Source organism: Octopus sinensis, linkage group LG1 (assembly GCF_006345805.1).
Source record: "Octopus sinensis linkage group LG1, ASM634580v1, whole genome shotgun sequence".
Taxonomy (NCBI): Eukaryota; Metazoa; Mollusca; class Cephalopoda; order Octopoda; family Octopodidae; genus Octopus; species Octopus sinensis.
In genome coordinates this window covers 61,990,859-62,012,705 of record NC_042997.1, presented here as the reverse complement: position 1 = coordinate 62,012,705, position 21,847 = coordinate 61,990,859, and the positions used below count along the sequence as shown (strand labels likewise).

Below are 21,847 nucleotides of genomic sequence, written 5' to 3'. Positions count from 1 at the left end.
TGATTACTATTGAAGAACCAGAGACAGTTTCACATGGCTAAAAAGTTAGATATGGAAAGAGAAAAAGAAATACTATTTTGAAATGATCCATTCTAAAGAAGCTTTAAAATCTTTGCATCCAATACCTGTCAACATTTGGAACCATTCTGAACAAAACAGCTTAATCTCTCTACAAATACAACAGACAGACAGACAGACACATATATGAGAGAGAGAGAGAGAGAGAGAGAGAGAGAGAACTAGGAAAATATATATCTATACAACAAGAAGCTCTAAAACTAACAAAAGATGATAAAAAAAACAATACAACAATAAAAACAGTAAGAGACAATGAAATTCATGCAAATCAAGAACCATAACACAAGCTAAACAAAATATAACCACTTCATTGTAATGCAAAGTTCAGCATGCCATCAAAAGATGTTGGTGTAAATACATTATCAATGTGGAAGAAAAAAAATGTATTTTAAAATATAAGCAAGAAAAATGACAACCCAAACTATCATTGGATTAAGTTTTATGGAAGTTTGCTTCTGAGTTGTTTTGAGTTCTTGAAATTATATAGAAAATTATATCAGTAAATTAACTGACCAATATTTTAAGTACAAAACAACTAAACTGTATCAATTGTCACTGAATAGTTTGGTTTCTGATTGATAAGAAAAATACTATGTATATAGATAGATACACACACATATATATACATATATTAATGAGTATAGTTTGATACATATTAATTTGAGTGAAATGAAGAGGGATAACATATCTTAGCCATAGTTTTTGTTCAATCATCTTTTCAGTCAAACAAAAGATATTTCTTTCCGCTGATATGTACAGTTGACTAGAATGATTGATTAAATAGAAACTGTAGTCTGGATGTGTAATCCTTGCTTATTTCACATATAAATTGACATATATCTTTTAGCTGAATTATTCACAAACTCTGAAATAAAATTTACATTTTGCATGCCACATTTACAGTCAACTAGTTTGAAATTCAAGTTGAAATAAGATAAGAGCACACATTATCTTCTAAATCTCTTCCTGTTTTTATCAAATTTATATACTGTTGGTGGTATTTCCTGTTATGACTGGCTAAGAGAGTACATTGACACAATACTCATTTAAACTACATTGTCAACTGCTAATCACAACAATGGTCTCAGAATTTCAGAATTTTCACAGAATAACCACCCAAACATCAATCCAGTTGAAGCCTATCAAACCATCTCTCTTCTTTCTGTCATTCTATGTAAAGTCTTACATGCAAAATCACTAATTAAAGACATTTCTCAAAGCTTTCTCCTTCAAAACAACTTAATGCAACTATCATTATGTTCATGTATTATTCTCAACATGTAATCTGAAATTGAATTTTAATTACATTAACTCCCCCATCCCAGTTACTCCTGTCCTTTAAAAAAAAATAGGTGGTGGCATGAAATAGATGTAAGTAATACTACTCACTTTTAGGAAAATTTACTAAAAAAACTACTCCCAAATGGAAGAGACAATAACAATTCTAGCTACTCCAATAAAAAGAAAAACAAATATTCATACATATAACAAGATCTCCTCATCTCTAGATTGAATTTCAATCAGGGAATTTTAGGTTTCTCATGAACAATGAAAGGAGGAAAATTTCATAGCTAGGTGACTAATTTACTCTAAATACATCACTTTAGCATTTTGCCTTCATGTTAAAACTTTATAACCAAATAGGGACTCACTGTCATTTAACAAACATTTTATTATCCTTAGAAGAATTATGCATCTAAACTGGTATTGATGTTTAGCCAGAGATCAACACTGAGTGAGCAGGCTTATGATGGAAAGAGTTCCAGCTGTGACTATCCGACCTTTTAGTTAGACATAGTGTATATCTTATGTCAGCTCTTTTGTAAAAGTGTGATTAAAGAAGATGCTTAGTTACTATTTCTAGCAGGCTAAGGCTTTGTTATAAGCTCTTTATTGAAAGGCAGAATTATAAAAACCTATATGCACTCACTGAGAAGGAATCTATATTAATCACTTTAATTACTTTAAAAAAATTTATGTTGCTGCTGTCACATACAATGGACCAGGTGGGTGGTGAATGAAGGAAGATAAGAAAATGATGGAGAAAATGATAAAAAGATAATAATTAAAGATATGAAGCTTGGGTGAGACAGAATGAACTAAATAAACAAAACAAAATGGAATTTTTTAAAATGATTGAATTTAAGTCATTCCTAATATATACAAAGTCAGAAATTTCGGCAACAATACAGTCGACTGAATTGACTCCAGCAGGTAAAGAGGTATCCATGAAGCAAAGTTGAACCCTGCAGGATTTGAAATTAGAACATATCAAAAAGGGACATGCTATATATTCCAGCACACAAGTTAAATTTTTCAGATTAAAGGAAAAAAGGGTTGATCAATGTTTATACCAAGACACTTTTGTAAAACACAGCAAGATTTGGAAAGATAGCAACAATGATTAAAGGTTTACACTACATCAACTTGTATGCCAGAAAATGTGGCAACTAAATACCATACGAGATTTGGTCTAAAGCTCTACCAATTCTGTGGACCCTAACTCTTGATGATGACAAAAAAAATCTGAGTGAGGAGGATCAGCTGAGTATTTCAACCCCCAGCATCTTATTTTATCAACCTCAAAAGGATTTGAACTCAGTCATTACAAAATCCTACAAGACATACTCTCCAACGCTTTTACAATTCTACCAAACCCCTGCCTTGCCATGGCCAGAATAATCAGGAAAGAAATATTTGAAAAGAACAGATAGCATGGTACCGTAGGCTGCAAGCAGCAAGCCCGCTATGCATGCAAGAAGCCAGGAGTTCCCACAAAACCTGAGTTAAAAAGAAAAATTAATAATAATAATATTAATAATGGTTTCAAATTTTGGCACAATGCCAGCAATTTTATGGAGAGGCGGTTAGTTGAATACATCTGCCCCCGTACTCAACTGGTACTTATTTTATCAACCCCAAAGAGACAAAGTACAAAGTTGGCTTTGGCAGAATTTGGACTCAGGGTAAAAGGAATTGGAAGAAATTCCACTAAGCATTATAACCAACATGCTAACAATTCTGCCAGTTTGCCAGCTTAATAATAACATTTAACATAGACCACAAGTTCACAAATTTGGGGGTTGGAGGCAAATTCAATTAAATAAGCTGCAGTGCTTGATTAACTCTCCCTTTATTTTTTGTCCAACTAATCCATAACAATAGATAAAAGAAACTGCATCAGTATTCACTTATCCTAATCATTAACACTTTAGATGACCTTAAATATGATGCCTAGCACTTGTTTATTTGAGACATATATTGCAAAAAAAAAACAAAAAAAAATTTTTTTTGTTGTATTTATTATATCTGCTTTTTAATCGATTAGAAAGCCCAATCAATGAGACTAAATAAAACAGTTAATACATTAAGCTTTTGACCACACAAACATCATTTTCAAAAATGAAAGATGTACAGAAAATTCACAAAAGAAAGATAATATTTCAGATGGTCTTCAGGCCCCAGATGAATTTCAGTGCATCATTCATCTTCTAAAAGAGCCTTTTGTTCAGTCAAAAGCTATAAAGAAGAAAATGAAAAATAAATAATGAAAAATTATTTTCTTAATCTACATGGTTTAGGCTTTCTGATCAGTTAAAACCACCTAAACACAATGCTTCTATGTAACAAAACACTTTATGCTCTAGTTAAATATATAGTGTATGAATATGTGCGTGTGTATAAAAAAATATACATACTACTCACACACACTTTAGGATTCAACAAATTGTGTAATGACAAGGATTAGTAAAAGGAATGTCCTATCTGTCTAGATACTTTGAAGCAGACACAAGTGTGAGTATCTGTGATGGAAGGCACATATCAACAATATGACATAACACACAGGTGACTGACCCAAAACCATAAGACATCCAAACTACTTTACAAATATTAATGATTGTTGTTAAGGTATAGTGTAGTTTTTAATAATACAAGTTTTCATATTTCTACATTCCTTAGAAATAGATGAGGGACACCGTAAAGAATTTCAATGGAAGAAATATTTTCATATATTTAAAACAAGTCAGTCAAGTAAGCCACCATCTTTTTCTATGCGTTACTCAAGAAAGGATTTGAACTGAGAATTTAAACCAACAAAATACATCAGTTGTACCCACCTCAATACCAAGATACACTGTAGTTATGAAGTTAAACTATACTTTCCAGCAATAACATTATTAAGTAAAACAATATCTTCCAGTAATAAACTGTAGCTTCCAGCAAAGAATTGCAACTTACTGGGTGAAATGTACCTTCCAGCAATGAGCTGCACCTTATTTAGTTAAAACCTTTAGCATTTAAACTAGCCAGATCCCACCCAAATATTCTACTTGTACTATGTTCTAACTGGCCATAACCAGCCTCTCATACCTACCCTGCAATGTCTAAAAATAAATAATGACATCATTGAACTCTCAAAGATAATGCATGATTAGTTCGAAACCATGTGAACAAATAAGCATTAAAATTTGACAGAATAGTCTGAATACTAAAAGATTAACTTGTACTTTCCAGGAGTGAACTGCACATTACTGAGTTAAATTGTATCTTCCAGCTATGAGCTGAGTAAAACTATATTTTCTAACAGAAAGCTGAATCTTCCATCAGTGAAAAACACCTTTTATCAGTAATAGGGATGATGTACAAATAAAGAGCCTTTTCAATGATGGGCCATTAAACCAGTATTAAATCAGCTAAAAACTCACAAAGTAGGTAGGATATGGGTGAAAAGAAATTAAAAATGAAATCCAGAGTTTAAATTAAACAACACTTGAAGACATTTTCATCAACAACTAAATGAGTGTAATTTAACAGTTTACATACCAGGAGCCCTGATAAACTACCTTGGTAAATATTTTATTTCTATAGTAAAGCATAGATCATTCAAGATTTGTATCATAAAAGAGACAGAAAGATGTGACATCTGGTATCATTGCTTAATATTAGTAGATAACTGTATTTCTATCTGAAATATATTGCAAGTGTAGAATTTGCAAGGGATCGTACATATATGTAAATGAAGAAGTTGCAAATGATAAGCTACAACGGAAAATCTGTGAAATAGATTTTCTTTTTTGTATATGAAGTCAGAAATTAAAGATTGTGGATTTATAATTTCTGAGTAAGCCAATTATTATTATTATTTTTCTTTTTTAAACAAAATTCTGTAATAAGGAGCATGTATTTATACAGACAGAAACTAATTAATGTGTAACATGTATATGTAAGGCAATTCTAAACAATATCATTTTGCTGTTCAAGGCTGAACAAATAATGTTATAAACAGAAAGATTGCAAACAAGTTTTCATATACTAATGTGTCTACCTTGAATTTATGAAGTGTTTTTTTAACAAGATATTATTTTACTTCATCAGTGCAATAAATTAAAAGCAGTTGATAATGACAACATATTTGTACATCTTTAAATGCTTTAAAAGATACAGGAGATTTTTCATTGGATAATAGGTTGGTTAGCAATTACATCATGATATATATTTAAAGCACACATACACTATTTGTGGCAATATTATACATTACAATGAATAAAAAAAATAAATATCTATCATGTGTTTGTCATTTGGTCATTGGTACTATTCTATAGATGCAAAGGCACAGGGTCAGTAAATTATAAATGTACCACATCTGTGTTGACACTTTATAGCATATATTAAACTATTACTAAATGAAACAAATGTGTGTTTTAATGTTGTTATGCTGTCTCTTTCATGATGTAATTGTTTCAGTTTCAACACAGTGTCGGGTTAAATCACTTGTCAAACATGTAGACCTCTGAAATCATGTTACGTCGCTTTTCAACAAATGTGATGGACACTAATTATAGGTAGAAAGACAAATAAATAAAAACACACAGAGACCAAAACAGAGAGAACATCTAACTAGAAATAAACAGAGAAAAAAAATGATTGCATGATTAAAGATTGAAGCAGAGCATAGACCAGTTAATTAGAAGATGATTTTCTAAGAAGTAAATCAGCAATTATGTTATGAAGCAAAGGAACCATTTCTACTCAATAGTGAGAGGAATGAGAAAATATAAACATAGCCATCATCACGGACAGAAATTAATGAAATTAGCACAAAAGACTTTGGGGAAATAAGAGTTACATTGGCTTTTTTATTTTTTTAAATCATATTTCCATTTGTTTCTTCCTTCAAAATTAACAAACATCACCCACATGTATATCTGTAGTCCACATATACACTACTAAGTATTTTCAAGAGTGTGAAGGGTTACAATGTATTTACATCATGTATATAATGAATGTCTAAAGTAATGATTTCTTCAACCTTGGTAGGAGTTTATGCATCAATACTAAGTTGTTTATGTAGTAGTTTCTGCACTCACTCTTATCAAGATGCACAGTTTCCACAATTTCGGAGACCACTAAACAATAGATACTAATCTTTATGACTGTAAAGGTCGAAAGTCCATCTGGTTGGAGGGAAAAGAACATGTGAACTCTTCTTTAGTTACAAAGGGGCTGCACAATGGGGATATTTACACAGACTACTTGTGAGGACCAATGACCCACTCTCTTCCCTATTGGTGGTCAATACTGTCGCAACTGCTATAATAACGTGTTTGCATGTGTATTCTTAAAGCACATCTGAAACAACTTTTCAGACATTGTTATCACATGCCAAAATGCATGATAATTTCACTACATCCTTGTACTATGAAAGAAAAAGATAACTATGTTGATCCAGTTAATACACACTTATGAATACATAAATATTTACAGACACATATATACAAGATTGAAAATACTTAATTTCTGCAGCATGAATCAAACTATCAAAATTTGTGTCTATCTTCTAAAAATAATCACAAAGCAATCTATCAGACATTCATTGACTGAATAACAAGAAAAATAAGTTGAGAAAGGCACAACAGATTTTATATATCATGATCATCATATATATATGATTTAATAGCTAGTAAAATATTATTTGAAAATAGTGCCTTTCCACATATCTCTTCAGTCTCAGTTTATCTAGAAGGAATACTTTCACTATGCCCCATGTTTAAAAGAGACTTGATGTGTTTATGTTACGAGAGACTAGCAATTATATAAGTTTCCCCACTCTTCAGGCATCATAGCTTCACTGAAGGTTCGCATTTCAAAACTTAAAATTATTTCATCAATCTCGACTCTTGAAATACATACGGTCACAGTTAATAATCTACAGTAAATTGCAACATAATTCTTTATAAAAAAGATTCAAAAGCAATAATTGTGTTTAGAGAAAATATGATGGCAATACCAAAATATGAAATGCCTGAAATTAAAATTAAGGAAAACATATCTCCGAAGAATGGCTAGTGCTACGACTTTATTTACTACTTTTAGACCATTCAGGGTTGAAATAAAAATCTATAGGCAATAAAGTAAAAAAACTAAAATTGTGCTGTTTAAAATAAATAAAAAGAAAAAATTTTGAAAAGAAACAAAAAAAAAATCAAAAATGTTCTTAGTCATTATATCCTAATTCAATTGAAGTAGTCTTTGAAAATTAACTCAAGTAAGCCAATGTTGTTTTACAAACATGAAACGTTCATTTTTCCAAAAAGAAAAAAGAAAAACAGAAAATAAGTAACCAAAAAAAAAAAAGGCTGAAGCTAAGCAGGCAAAAGTCAGTTGTTAATAACATTGATCATCTAAAAAGATCATTTCTTTATAATTAACCCGCTGATCTGAAACAAAATTCATAAAGCAAGCAGAAAATAGATAGTATGGTTGTGTGAATTTTAAAATATGTGACAGTAACAAACAAATAATTTTATAATAAATAATTTTGTAACGGAAGACATCAAAATTGTATATAGGCAGAGATAAAGAGAAAGAGAGAGCCGAGCAAAATTAAAACAAAATTTGGTTTGAAAATAAAGAATTCTGGATTGCCAAGTCTAAATTTACGTGGATAATGTAAGTTATTTAGATTAATGGGAAATACTCAGAATATTAGAATTTGCTAATTTTGGCAAAGTTATGAACTGAAATACAATGGCAAAAATGAAAATAACAATAACAACAAAGATAGGGATGTTCTAATGTCAACAGTGTCCTAACATCCAACAGGGTAGGTAGAGAGATTTGAACCTGTGAGAAACTAAATTCTTGTTTGTTTTGGAAGGAGGAAGAGAATAACAGGAAGAGGAATAATCAAACCACAATAGAATAACCAATGATAATGAATATAAACCAAGTAACAAAACAAATAATTGCAAAACTCAAGAACTAATACTGCTAAAAGTGGATGACAGCAACATAAGATATTAGATGGTTGAAAAAAAATATAATAATTAAAAAAAAGAAAGAAATCTATTAGCAGCTTTTTTTTTAAAATCTTTGTTTATGCAGCAATAGCAGTAGTAGCAATTGTGTTGAAGTGATCAAACAATAAGTAGTAGTAGTAGTAGTAGAAGTGATGATGAGGATGATGATGATGATTATAATAAACTACAGACATAAACATAAAAATGAAAACTATGCATGTGTAGCAATCAAAGGAGAATGAAAAACAGGAAAGAATCATCATACAAAAGTTGACAGAAAAAAATGACAATGAATAAGTGTGTGCCTAACCTCTGTGCATGTTTATATGTATGTATATGTATGTATGTATATGTACATATATACACACATACTTGCATACATACACATTCACACACACCCACAAGCACACACGGAGCAACACATACACACAGACATATATACATGTATATATATATATATATATATATATATATATATATAGGTAGGAAGACTGAGAACAATCACTGGAGGGAGCGCAGTGTGACTTGACTGACAAGGGGATCACTTGTTGTCCAGATCAGGGAACACTTACCTCAACGTTATTCAGCACTCGAGGGGACTGAAAAAGGAGTTATAATGAAAAGAAATGGTGAGTACATTAAACACTTGTGGGGGTTAATGGAGGGGAGGAGAAGAATGAATAAGAGAAAGTGGAGGAGGGAAAGTCATATTTACACATCATTAACTTCAGCACAACAGATACCCTAGCCATGGAACCAATCAAAACACTCAGACACACATTTCAGTAGTTTATATGTTCATTACAAAAGCTTGCATCTTTCTGTGACTTACAGTCATCATTACAAGTATACTTTATGGCATCTTAACACATCACAAAAAAGTCTTTAATTTTGACTTTTACTACACACACACGTGTGTGTGTGTGTTTGTGTTCCAGTGTGTAGTTTGTATATATACTTTTGTCACCAATCACCTAATTTGAATATCACTTTGGATTGCAATTGAAAGCATGGTGATAATTTATATCAAAAGAATAATAAAATGCATTTAGGAAAGTAGCATTTGTCAAATATTGATTTGAGATATGATAACTCAGAAAATATATAATGAGTTACTTTGGAAGAAAAAGAGACAGTATATTTGAGTGTGTTTTATCTTTAATGTTTAAATTGGCTCTGATGTATTATTCAATTCATGTGCAAGTTACATACGATGATCTGTAATAATTAGCCAATAAACAGATTTTTGTCTCAATACCAGTTAGAAATTTTCTGCATTTTCTTTAAATGAATATTTATATGACAGTCCCAATGATTGCCTTTAGGAAACTCAAGAGTAGTGACAGAGAAGACATCAATAGAATAAATTTAATAACTATGCTTTATAAAATGTATTTAGTACATAGAAGAGTTATACCATGATATATAGAATACACAAAGGCAACTTAAGTTTCATGAGGTGGCATGTTGACTATTCTCAAGAGCACAATATCATGCCAAAAACAAATATGGTTACAAAGGATATGTGAAAGTGACAGGTAACAAAGAAGAAAAATTTATCAAAAGTAAGAAATTTTGTAAATGTAAGAGGAGCAATAACAGCTTGAAAGTCAGTATACATAAGACATAATCTGACAAAAAAGTACATAAATAAGAGACATTGACCCTCATGCATTTACTCAATTTCTCATATCTCATTCACCTGTTTTCATAGTCAAATACTGTTTTTCATGAGTACAATCAACAAGCCGAAACACCAGAAAAAATGACATCAGACCATCTGTATCCAGAGTATTATAAAAAACTATATATGTGTTTCATATATATATATATATATATATATATATATATATATATATATATATATATAAATATACATACACACAAATATATATGTTATCATCATTTTAATATCTACTTTCCCATGATTACAGGGAACAGATAAGTTTCTCTGTGTGCATTACATATATATATGCACACACAGACACACACACACATATGTATGTATGTATATGCAGACGAAGATGATTAAATGATCTACAAAATCACTTTCCATAAAGATTCAACAAATAATCTAAAATGCGTGTGTGTGTGTGTGTAGATGTATCACACATATGTACATTTGATTTAAACATTAAAACTATATAAATTACAATGATTTCAACTCTTTTAAATCCAGAATGATATATATATATATATATATATATTATAACACAGGATGAAATTGAAACAGCACAAAAAAAAGTTAACTGTTCGAATGGAAACAAATTGATAAGCATCTACAAACAGCAGAACAAATTCTAGTTGAAAATGTAGAGGATATATAGGTATTAAATGCTGCCCTTGACTATCAATAACTTATGCAACACCACTTTGCATATTCATATGTGCATGTTTTAAAGCACATACTCGAATGTATACAAATACAATATGCATATGATGGTTCTTTCACAAAACATGTTCTTATAAAAATAACGAAGCCATGATATTATATGTAATCCATTTGGCTTGCATTAAATTCTACAAACGCATGACAACTGACAGCTGTGGTTGTATACTGTGCTCTCTGAATTGATAATAGTTTTAAGGCACTAACATGCTGTAATAAGTGTCAAGCAGATCAGAAATGTACTGAAAAATAATAGCAAAAACAATTAGCATCAAGCAAAGTAGCACAAAAACAAATCCGTTACAACTCATAATCATCATTTAAAAAAAATAATAGTATATTCGGGCAGGGAACACTGACGGGGTTGGTGGCGTGGGTATACTTATTGCTGAGAAATGGATAGATAGAGTAATTGAGGTAATCAGAGTAAGTGACAGAATACTTAAGATTAGAATAGTGCTTCATAATAGATTAGCAACCATTATATCGGCCTATGCCCCTCAGCCAGGGCTACCCGATGGACAGAAAGACAGTTTCTATGACACCCTACTGCAGACCACCTCATTGACGAACGACAGGGACCTTCTCTTTGTGGCTGGTGATTTCAATGGGCATGTTGGACGACATGCTGGGGGCTTCCATGGCGTGCATGGAGGCTACGGTTATGGTTCCCGCAACGAGGAGGGAACCAGGCTGCTGGAGTTCTGCGATGCGAATAGTCTTATGATCTGCAACACTAACTTCAGGAAACCAACAAGCCACCTGGTCACCTACCGATCGGGCCGGCATACTAGCCAAATCGACTACATCCTCGCCAGAAAAAGGGAAAGATGGCTGCTTATAAATGCCAAAACCTTCCCAGGCGAAGAATGCACCCCCACAACATAGACTGGTAGTTAGTGACTTTAGGATCAGGACTAAGAGGGCGACTAGAAGACGACCAACATGGAGAAGAAGGGTCTGGAAGCTTAAAGACCCTGCGAATGGACAGAGATTTAGAGATATGTTACTTGAAGCCTTTGACGAAGTGGAAGGGGGTATAGCTACACATGGGGTAGAAGACAACTGGACGTTTCTGAGGGACAACCTGCTGAAAGCCGCTGACCAGATCTGTGGCTGGTGCAAAGTCCCCTTAAGACCCAAAATACATGGTGGTGGAACAATATTGTTGATAGGGCTATTAGACAAAAGAAACAGGCTTGGAAGGCCTGGAAGAACGGTGGTAGCAGGGAAGTGTATCAGACTGCCAGAAGGGAAGCCAGGAGACAGGTCTATCTAGCCAGAGGGGAAGCAGATAAAAGAAAATTTGCCAATGTCCTGCGCCGTGAGGATGAAAGACTTGAGGTATTTCGTGTTGCAAGACAGTGTGTGAGAGAGAATCGAGATGTGGGAGGAGAGAAATGTGTTCGCATGGAGGATGGTTCACTTGCGCTAAATGAGGATGCAAAGAGAGAAGCTTGGAGACGCCACTATGAAAGGTTGCTGAATGAGGAAAATGAATGGGATAAAGAGAGTCTGCCGAATGTTGACCCAACAGAGGGACCAGCTATCCGAGTTGATAGTTCCGTGGTAGCTAAGGCAATTAGAAGCATGAAGACAGGGAAAGCCCCAGGCCCATCAGGAATTACTGCAGAGATGCTCAAAATATCTGGTAGTGTCGGCTATAGCATAGTCACCCGTATAGTTAACCAGGTGATACACGAAGGAGTCATACCCAATGACTGGTGTAGCAGCATAATAGTCAACTGCTACAAAGGTAAAGGCGATGCCCTAGATACAAATAACTACAGGGGCATCAAGCTGTTGGATCAGGTAATGAAGGTCACGGAGAGGGTTATAGCCCAGTTAATTAGAGAGAGAGTTAGCTTAGATGATATGCAGTTTGGGTTCGTGCCAGGGAAAAGTACTACTGATGCTATATTCCTGGTAAGACAGCTGCAGGAGAAATACCTAGCCAAAGGTAAGCCCTTGTACCTGGCTTTTGTTGACTTAGAGAAAGCCTTTGACAGGGTCCCCCGATCCCTTATCTGGTGGTCAATGAGGAAACTAGGGATAGATGAATGGTTAGTGAGAGCTGTGCGAGCCATGTACAGAGATGCAGCTAGTAAGGTGAGGGTTGGCAACGAGTACAGTGAAGAATTCCGGGTAGAGGTTGGGGTCCACCAAGGTTCAGTCCTCAGCCCCCTCCTATTTATCATAGTCCTCCAGGCAATAACGGAAGAATTTAAGACAGGATGCCCCTGGGAGCTCCTATATGCTGATGACCTTGCTCTAATTGCTGAGTCACTATCAGAACTGGAGGAGAAGTTTCAGGTGTGGAAACAAGGATTAGAATCGAAGGGCCTTAGAATCAACCTAGCCAAAACCAAAGTCCTAATAAGTAGGAAGGTGGACCAACCACAAACGACTTCAGGTAGATGGCCCTGCTCGATCTGTAAAAAAGGTGTAGGTAGAAACTCTATAAGGTGCACCAAGTGTAAGCTATGGACACATAAGAGGTGCAGCAATGTCAAAGGAAGGCTAACTAAGAAAATAGTTTTTGTCTGTGGCAGATGCTCAAGAGAAATAAACACTGGAAATGTGCAGAGACCAACTTCTACCACGTTCCAGGGAGACAAACTAGAAGTAGTTGATAGCTTCCGCTACCTAGGAGACCAAGTCAGTAGCGGGGGTGGTGTGCTGAAAGTGTAACTGCTAGAGTAAGAATAGCCTGGGCAAAGTTTAGAGAGCTCTTACCCCTGCTGGTGACAAAAGGCCTCTCGCTAAGAGTAAAAGGCAGACTATATGATGCGTGTGTACGTACAGCCATGCTACATGGTAGTGAAACATGGGCCGTGACAGCTGAGGATATGCGTAAGCTTGCAAGAAATGAAGCCAGTATGCTCCGATGGATGTGTAATGTCAGTGTTCATAATCGTCAGAGTGTAAGTACTTTGAGAGAAAAGTTGAACCTAAGAAGTGTCAGTTGTGGTGTGCAAGAGAGACGGCTGCGCTGGTATGGTCATGTGACGAGAATGGCTGAAGATAGTTGTGTGCAAAAGTGCTACACCCTAGCAGTTGAGGGAACCTGTGGAAGAGGTAGACCCAGGAAAACCTGGGACGAGGTGGTGAAGCACGACCTTCGAACTTTAGGTCTCACCAAGGAAATGACTGAAGACCGAGTCTTATGGAAGTGTGCTGTGCATGAGAGGACCCGGCAGGACTAGTCAGGCCATATCCCGTGGCCCCTACCTGGGACGTAGTCGATCCACCTGTGCATACCTTCCTTCTTGTGACACTTGTGAAGACCTGCTGAGGCAAGTGAAAATCAATCAAAATAGATGAACATCAATGGAATTTGTATCTTTGTGGTACCAGTGCCTGTGGCACACAAGAAAACCATCCGAACGTGGCCGTAGCCAGTACCGCGTCGACTCGCCTCCGTGATGTGGGAACATGGTGGCACATAAAAACACCATCCGAAGACCCGGCAAGACTAGTCAGGTCATAACCCGTGGGACGTAGTTCTTGCGACACTTGTGAAGACCTGTTGAGGCAAGTGAAAATCAAAACAAATCAAAATAGATGAACATCAATGGAATTTGTATCTTTGTGGTACCAGTGCCGGTGGCACACAAGAGGAAGCCATCCGAAAGTGGCCGTAGCCAGTACCGCACCGACTGGCCTCCGTGCTGTGGGCACATGACAAACACCATCCGATCGTGGCCGTTCGCCAGCCTCATCTAGCACCTGTGTCGGTGGCACATAAAAACACCATCCGAAGACCCGGCAAGACTAGTCAGGCCATAACCCATGGCCCCTACCTGGGACGTAGTCAGTCCACCTGTGCATACCTTCCTTCTTGTGACACTTGTGAAGACCTGTTGAGGCAAGTGAAAATCAAAATCAAAACAAATCAAAATAGATGAACATCAATGGAATCTGTATCTTTGTGGTACCAGTGCCGGTGGCACACAAGAGAACCATCCGAACGTGGCCGTAGCCAGTTCCGCATCGACCGGCCTCCGTGCTGTGGGCACGTAACAACACCATCCGATCATGGCCGTTCGCCAGCCTCATCTGGCACCTGTGTCGGTGGCACATAAAAAACACCTTCCGAAGACCCGGCAAGACTAGTCAGTCCACCTGTGCATACCTTCCTCTTGTGACACCTGTGAAGACCGGTTGAGGCAAGTGAAAATCAAATCAAATCAAATCAAATCAAAATAGACAAATAGATGAACATCAATGGAATTTGTATCTTGTGGTACCAGTGCCTGTGGCACACAAGAAATCCATCAGTGCTGTAGTCAGTGTGGTAGGCACATGACAAACCCCATCCGATCGTGGTCGTTCGCCAGCCTCATCTAGCACCTGTGTCGGTGGCACATAAAAACACCATCCGAAGACCCGGCAAGACTAGTCAGGCCATAACCCATGGCCCCTACCTGGGACGTAGTCAGTCCACCTTCCTTCTTGTGACACTTGTGAAGACCTGTTGAGGCAAGTGAAAATCAAATCAAAACAAATCAAAATAGATGAACATCAATGGAATTTGTATCCTTGTGGTACCAGTGCCGGTGGCACGTGGCACACAAGAAAACCATCCGAACGTGGCCGTAGCCAGTACCGCATCGACTGGCCTCCGTGCTGTGGGCACGTAACAAGCACCATCCGATCGTGGCCGTTTTGCCAGCCTCATCTGGCACCTGTGTCGGTGGCACATAAAAACACCATCCGAGCGTGGCCGTCTGCCAGCCTCGTCTGGCACCTGTGTCGGTGGCACATAAAAACACCATCCGAGCGTGGCCGTTTGCCAGCCTCGTCTGGCACCTGTGTCGGTAGCACATAAAATCACCCACTACACTCTCAGAGTGGTTGGCGTTAGGAAGGGCATCCAGCTGTAGAAACACTGCCAGATCTGACTGGACTGGTGCAGCTTTCGGGCTCCCCAGACCCCAGTTGAACCGTCCAACCCATGCTAGCATGGAAAGCGGACGTTAAATGATGATGATGATGATGATGATATATGCATTAATGTGCAATTTCAAGTTGAATCTTGTTTTAGCAAAGATATATAAATACATAACCAACCCAAAAACACACCCGCATATAAATATGTATATGAAAACATACAAAAGTGTGTGTATACATTTATATATATATATATATTATATATATATATATATTATATATATATATATATATATATATATATATATATATATATATATATATATATATATATTATATATATATATATATATATATATATATATATATATATATATATATATATGTCTCCATTCATTCATATAGATAAGAGGTCTGATCAATATATACCTGGGCTGTTGCCATAGTAACAGAGTAAAGCTGCTTGGTGAAGGTTGACCTTGAACACTACTCTGCATGTGCACTAAGTTTTAACATTCTAGCTCACTTCCGCTGTTTACAGCAGTGCTTGGAAGGAAGGTGTGTAGCGATGATTTTCACAATGACCATGACAGAAAAAGTTGTTATGGTGATACCTGCTCAGAGGCCTATACAAAATTGCAGAAAGTGTATGGAGAGCAGTGTATGAGCCACACACAAGTGTATGAGTAGGTGAGACATTTCCAAGATGGCCGAAAAGATGCCAATATTGACAAACGTTCAGGGAGACCCACAACCAACAGAACAGAGAGAAATATCACAGATGTGTGTAAAGTTGAGGGAAAATCTTCGAATCACCATCCGTGAATTATCAGAGGATGTGCAGATTAATTACAGTTTAGTTCAGAGCATTATCACTGAAGATTTGGGTATGAGATATGTGTCTGCCAAATTTGCGCCAAAACTGTTTTCAGCTGACCGAAAAGACACATGGGTTTCAGTTGCAAAAGATCTTGATTGTGTTGAGAACAATGAAAACTTTTTTAAAACTTTGCATAGGCCTCTGAGTAGGTATTACCAAGCTTTTCACAAAATCTGATGCAGATTCTCTGCTCAACTTCCTCTGTCATGGTCAATGTGTCAATCTCACACTACACACCTATCTTCCAAGCACTGCTGTAAACAGCAGAAGTGAGCTAGGACATTAAAACTTAGTGTTCGTGCACAGCAGAGTTCAAGGTCATTCTGTACCAAGCAGCTTCACTCTACATGCTTTAGCTTCATTAATATAGTAACAGCTCAGATACTTATTAATCAGATCACATATGCACATATATAGAAACACATATGTGCATAGATATATATATGCACACACACACACACACACACACATATATATATATATATATATATAATATATATATATATATAATATATATATATATATATAGTAGTAGTAGTAGTAGTAGTAGTAACAGAAAGGAGGAATTTCTATTATCTTCACGTGGTGAGTTGTAATATATGTAAGAAATTAAAAGGGGAAAATATGCACACTTTACATAGTTTTAATATAATTTTTAATATATCGACTGGTTTCGCTATCGCTATTCATGACATTATGCTTTACTTATTTGAATATGTATTTTCTTAAGAAATTTTGTCCATGTTGTGTGTGATGATATTTACGAGTGAATGACTTCACAAGTAGAAAAATAAGGGGAGGTAATTGGCTATTGTTATTATTGTTATTGTTGTGGGCAAGGGAGATAACTGTTCAGCTTTCGGTAAGGGGAGGGGAATATATATGCACAGACAAAAAAAAAAGGTTTTGAAAAACTTGTTTAGTGAGGGGATTTATGTACAGTGATGTAATCATGAATTGAAATATGTAAAAAGATAAAGGTTAATTATGTGTGCATATTAAGACGTGCCCCGTATTTTTCAATGAAAAAGTTTCTTTATTTAAACATTCTTTATTTAAACAGATTTTGTCTTTGCACTAGTAGAAGGGGAAGACTGTGAAATTTGGTTTGATGTTATCTGCACATTTTTCTATATGTTCACTGAGAGCAATTTGCCTGTATTACGGGAAATGGATTTGCTCTTTATGTAGAGTGGTTCTCTTTCTGAAGGTCATACTCGTCTGTCCAATATAGTTGTGTCCGCAATTATATTAAAACTAGGTAAGTGTGTGTATTTTCCTTCTTTAATTTCTAATACATATATATACGTATATATATACATACATACATACATACATACACACACACACACATAAACTTATATACACACATACATTTACATCAATACACAAATGTACAGATATACAGACATATACAAATGTGTACAAACATGAATAAACACACACACACACATGTAGATACACACATAAAATATTTACATTTATACACATCATTAGCTTTATGTCAGTTTTGTCTTGATGATCTCATCTAAGTGAATATATTAACTTTTCTCACAAGCACATACCCTTATCATTAACCTTTACCTGTGTTTCAATTAAGGGATACTGCATTGAGGGTATGAACTGAAGACACAACCTCTCCAAAATTAACACTGTTTAAGATGAGAGGTTTGCACAGATGACAAATATAAACAAGCACACATGCACATATATACATATGCATGTATAAATATATGTATACATATATACATATTCAATTACAACATAAGTTTTATAACAACATAAATTGCATTATCATTACACATATTTCACTAGCAGACACTAGTATATCATGCAATAATTGTTATGAAGACAATCACATAATCTCCCTATACATCAGATCATCAGAAGAAAACTAATTTAGTTCATTGTTGGTTATCAATGTTGCAAGGCAGATATAAAATATCGTTTACATCTGCCTACTTACAATGGATTCATTAACAATTCTCTTCTGATGATCAAGCATATAGAGTGATAACGCGATTGACTTTGTAGTGAGTACTGCACAGCATACTGGTGTATGCTAGGGAAACACATGTAAATACTCTTGAGATTTATCATGTAATACTAATTAAAAAATTGTTTCAAATGAATCCCTTTTTTTATTCTGATCTTGATATAAACAAGCACAGATAGAAGGGGATACATATGTATTTATATATAAATATATATATACAATACCGTCAGAAATTAATTAGCACCCTTGATTTGCTCACCATGAAGCATGGTGGGGGTGGTCTGATGGTGTGAGGGGCGTTCAGCTACAGTGGTGTTGGGCGGCTCTATGCCGTCGAAGGCAACATCAACGCAGCAAAGAACGTTGCGATAGTACGGGATACCTCTTTGGTGGCGAGGAGTACGTGCTGGCCAGTCACCTGACCTGAACCCTATTGAGAACCTCTGGAGTCGATTGGGTAGGGATTTGAATGTGCAGCAATACAGGAACCGACACGAGCTGTTTGGGGCACTTCTTGCTGCATGAGGGGCCATCCCTGCACAGTACCTGCAGGCACTCATAGACAGCATGCCGACCCGCATAGCAGCTGTCATTGCTGCCAAAGGAGGTGCAACAAGATATTGACTAAATTTCACGATTAATAACAATTATGTGGTGTGCTGGGATATGTTTTAATAAATTTTTGATTAAAAACGAGTTCATTTCTGATAATAAGTTAATTAAATTAAGAAAATGTAAGAAAATGTAGAAATTTGAGAAGTGCTAATTAATTTCCGACGCAAGTGTATGGTTACATATGCAAATATATATATAAATATATATATATATACATACATATATATATGCAGTTACATGTGCATATATATATATATATATATATATATATATATACATACATATATGCAGTTACATGTGCATATATATATATATATATATACACATACATACATATATATATGCAGTTACATGTGCATATATATATCATCATCATATATATACATATGTAGTTACATATGCATATATATATATATTATATATATATATATATAATATATATATATATATATATATGTAGATATATATGTAATTACATATGCAAATATATATATATATATATATATATACATATACTTAAATCCACCTCTGATACGTGGCACTTGATCAACAAGGGAGTTCGATGCCGCTGCCCGCATCTGTGTCTCCTGTCGTGAGGTAGGTTCATCTGGGACCCCCGACAAGAAGAGATCCCAGTTTAGTTTTAAAGAAACCCACATCCACACCATGTAAGTCTCACAGGCATTTAGGGAGGATGTTAAAGAGCTGTGGTCCTCTGAAACCCAAGCTGTTGCAGTATCTGGACCTGTATTTTGATGGTGATGTTGGAATTTCTGGCACCATGCAGTGGCCCCCCGTTCTGCGGTTGGGGTAACTTTGAATGCCAAAGTTTGGGACAAGACCCTCCAGGATTTTCCAGATGTATATCGCCGCATATCTCTCCCGCCTTCGCTCTAGGGAGAAGAGGTTTAATACTTTCAGTCTTTCACAGTAGCTGATATTTTGCATTGAGACGATCTTCTTTGTGTAGCTTCTTTGAATTGCTTCGAGTTCTGCTGTTAGTTTTATATTGTGTGGTGACCATAGTTGGAAGCAGTAGTCCAAGTGGCTGAGGACGAATGTTTTCCAGAGGACCATCAGTGTCTCCTCTCTTGTTCTGAAAGTTCGGAGAATCCATCCAGCTAGCCATCTGCTTTTTATCACCAGATTAGTAATATGCACTTGGAAAGATGCATCATTGCTCATGTCAATGCCCAGGTCACGCACTGATTTTGACTCAGGGATTGCAATTCTTCCTGGGCCAGTGTATCCAGTCTGCACGTCGTTTACCTTTGTGTGCCGGTAGCGCAGGGCCTGGAACTTACCTGCATTAAACTGCATGTTGTTGTCCTCAGCCCACCTGTATATTGTATCCAACTCCTGTTGCAGATGCGCAATATTTTCAGGGTTTTGTATTGTGTGGGAGACTTTTGTGTCATCTGCATAGCTAGCAAGGGTGGCCATCATAGCAACTGAGGGCATGCCTGAAAGGGCCACTATGAACAGCAGTGGCCCCAAGACAGTACCCTGTGGAACACCGCTTGTTATTTGTATTTCCTTGGAGGTGGCTCCATTGCTCACAACTGCCTGTCTTCTGTCTTTTAGGAAGTTGTGCAGCCACTCTCCAAGTTTTCCGCCTATGCTGAGACCACGCAGTTTGTGACAGATCATACCATGGTCGACTTTATCGAAGGCTTTTGCAAAGTCGAGATATATTACATCCACATTTGAGCCATTTAGAAGCTGTTTTAACACCCAGTCATAGTGTTGCAGGAGCTGTGTTAGGCAGCTTCTACCTGGTTGAAATCCATGCTGGGTGTCAGACAGCAAATCATTTTCTTCAAGGAACATGATTAGTTTCTTGTGGACTGTTCGTTCCATGACTTTGCTGATGTGTGAGGTCAGAGAGATAGGCCTATAATTTTTAGCATCTGCTCTGCTACCTCCCTTATGGATAGGGCATATTCCCCCCCTCTTTCAATTTGACTGAGAGCTTACCACTTGCAAGAAAGCTCTGAAAAAGAAGCTGTAGCGGTTTTGCAAGGGCTCGTTTGCACGATTTGAGAAGGATCGCTGGAAATCCATCAGGTCCAGCAGCTGAGTTTGTGTCAATCTCATCTATGGCTAGTGTGATATCATCATCTTCAATGTTGAAGTACTCAATTTTCGCCTCTTTGGCCGCAGGTAAAGTGGCAAAGAATTCTTCTGGGTTGTTTACTTGCCTGTGTCCTAGAGGTGTAGTGAACACACTTTGGAATTGTTCGTTCAATATTCCACTTATCCTCGTGGGATTTCCTGTGAGAGAGCCATCTTTTTGGAAGAGAGGTCCTATTCTCAGGTGCACTGTGGCTGTCTCTTTGGCAAACTTAAAGAAAGCTTTAGGGTTTGATTTTATATTTTCTATTACCCAAGCTTCTTTATCTGCTCTCTCCTTTTCATGGGACTGATGCAGACTTTTCTCAATTTCCATTAGCATTCTCTCGAGCCGAAACTTCTCACCACTTTTGGTGTGCTTGCTCAGGTGGTTTGCAATCCTTGTCCATCGTCTCTTCCTTTCTCTAGGGATCCTCTTTTCTCTAGGGATCCTGTTTTTGTTTTTGTGTGTGCTGGCCCTGCACACTGGGACATATTTGTCACATATGGCTTGTATTATGGACATGAAGTGTTTGTGTTTCATGTTAATGTCCAGTGTGGAGAGACATTTAGGCCAATCCTGT

The 21,847-nt window shown here is 36.2% G+C and overlaps 1 protein-coding gene across 7 annotated transcripts in view; it reads right to left on the bottom strand.

Annotated features, from left to right (window-relative positions):
* The window catches only part of LOC115219553 (serine/threonine-protein kinase OSR1), a 249,692-nt gene that overhangs the window by 60,774 nt on the left and 167,071 nt on the right, over positions 1-21,847 (bottom strand). For 5 of the 7 annotated variants that reach the window (XM_036501570.1, XM_029789762.2, XM_029789764.2 and 2 more), the window contains one exon: positions 8,951-8,977. The exons of the other annotated variants lie outside the window; for them this stretch is intronic. In XM_036501570.1, the coding sequence (XP_036357463.1) occupies positions 8,951-8,977 (27 nt within the window). The remainder of the gene's footprint in view (positions 1-8,950; positions 8,978-21,847) is intronic. 7 annotated transcript variants of the gene reach the window in all.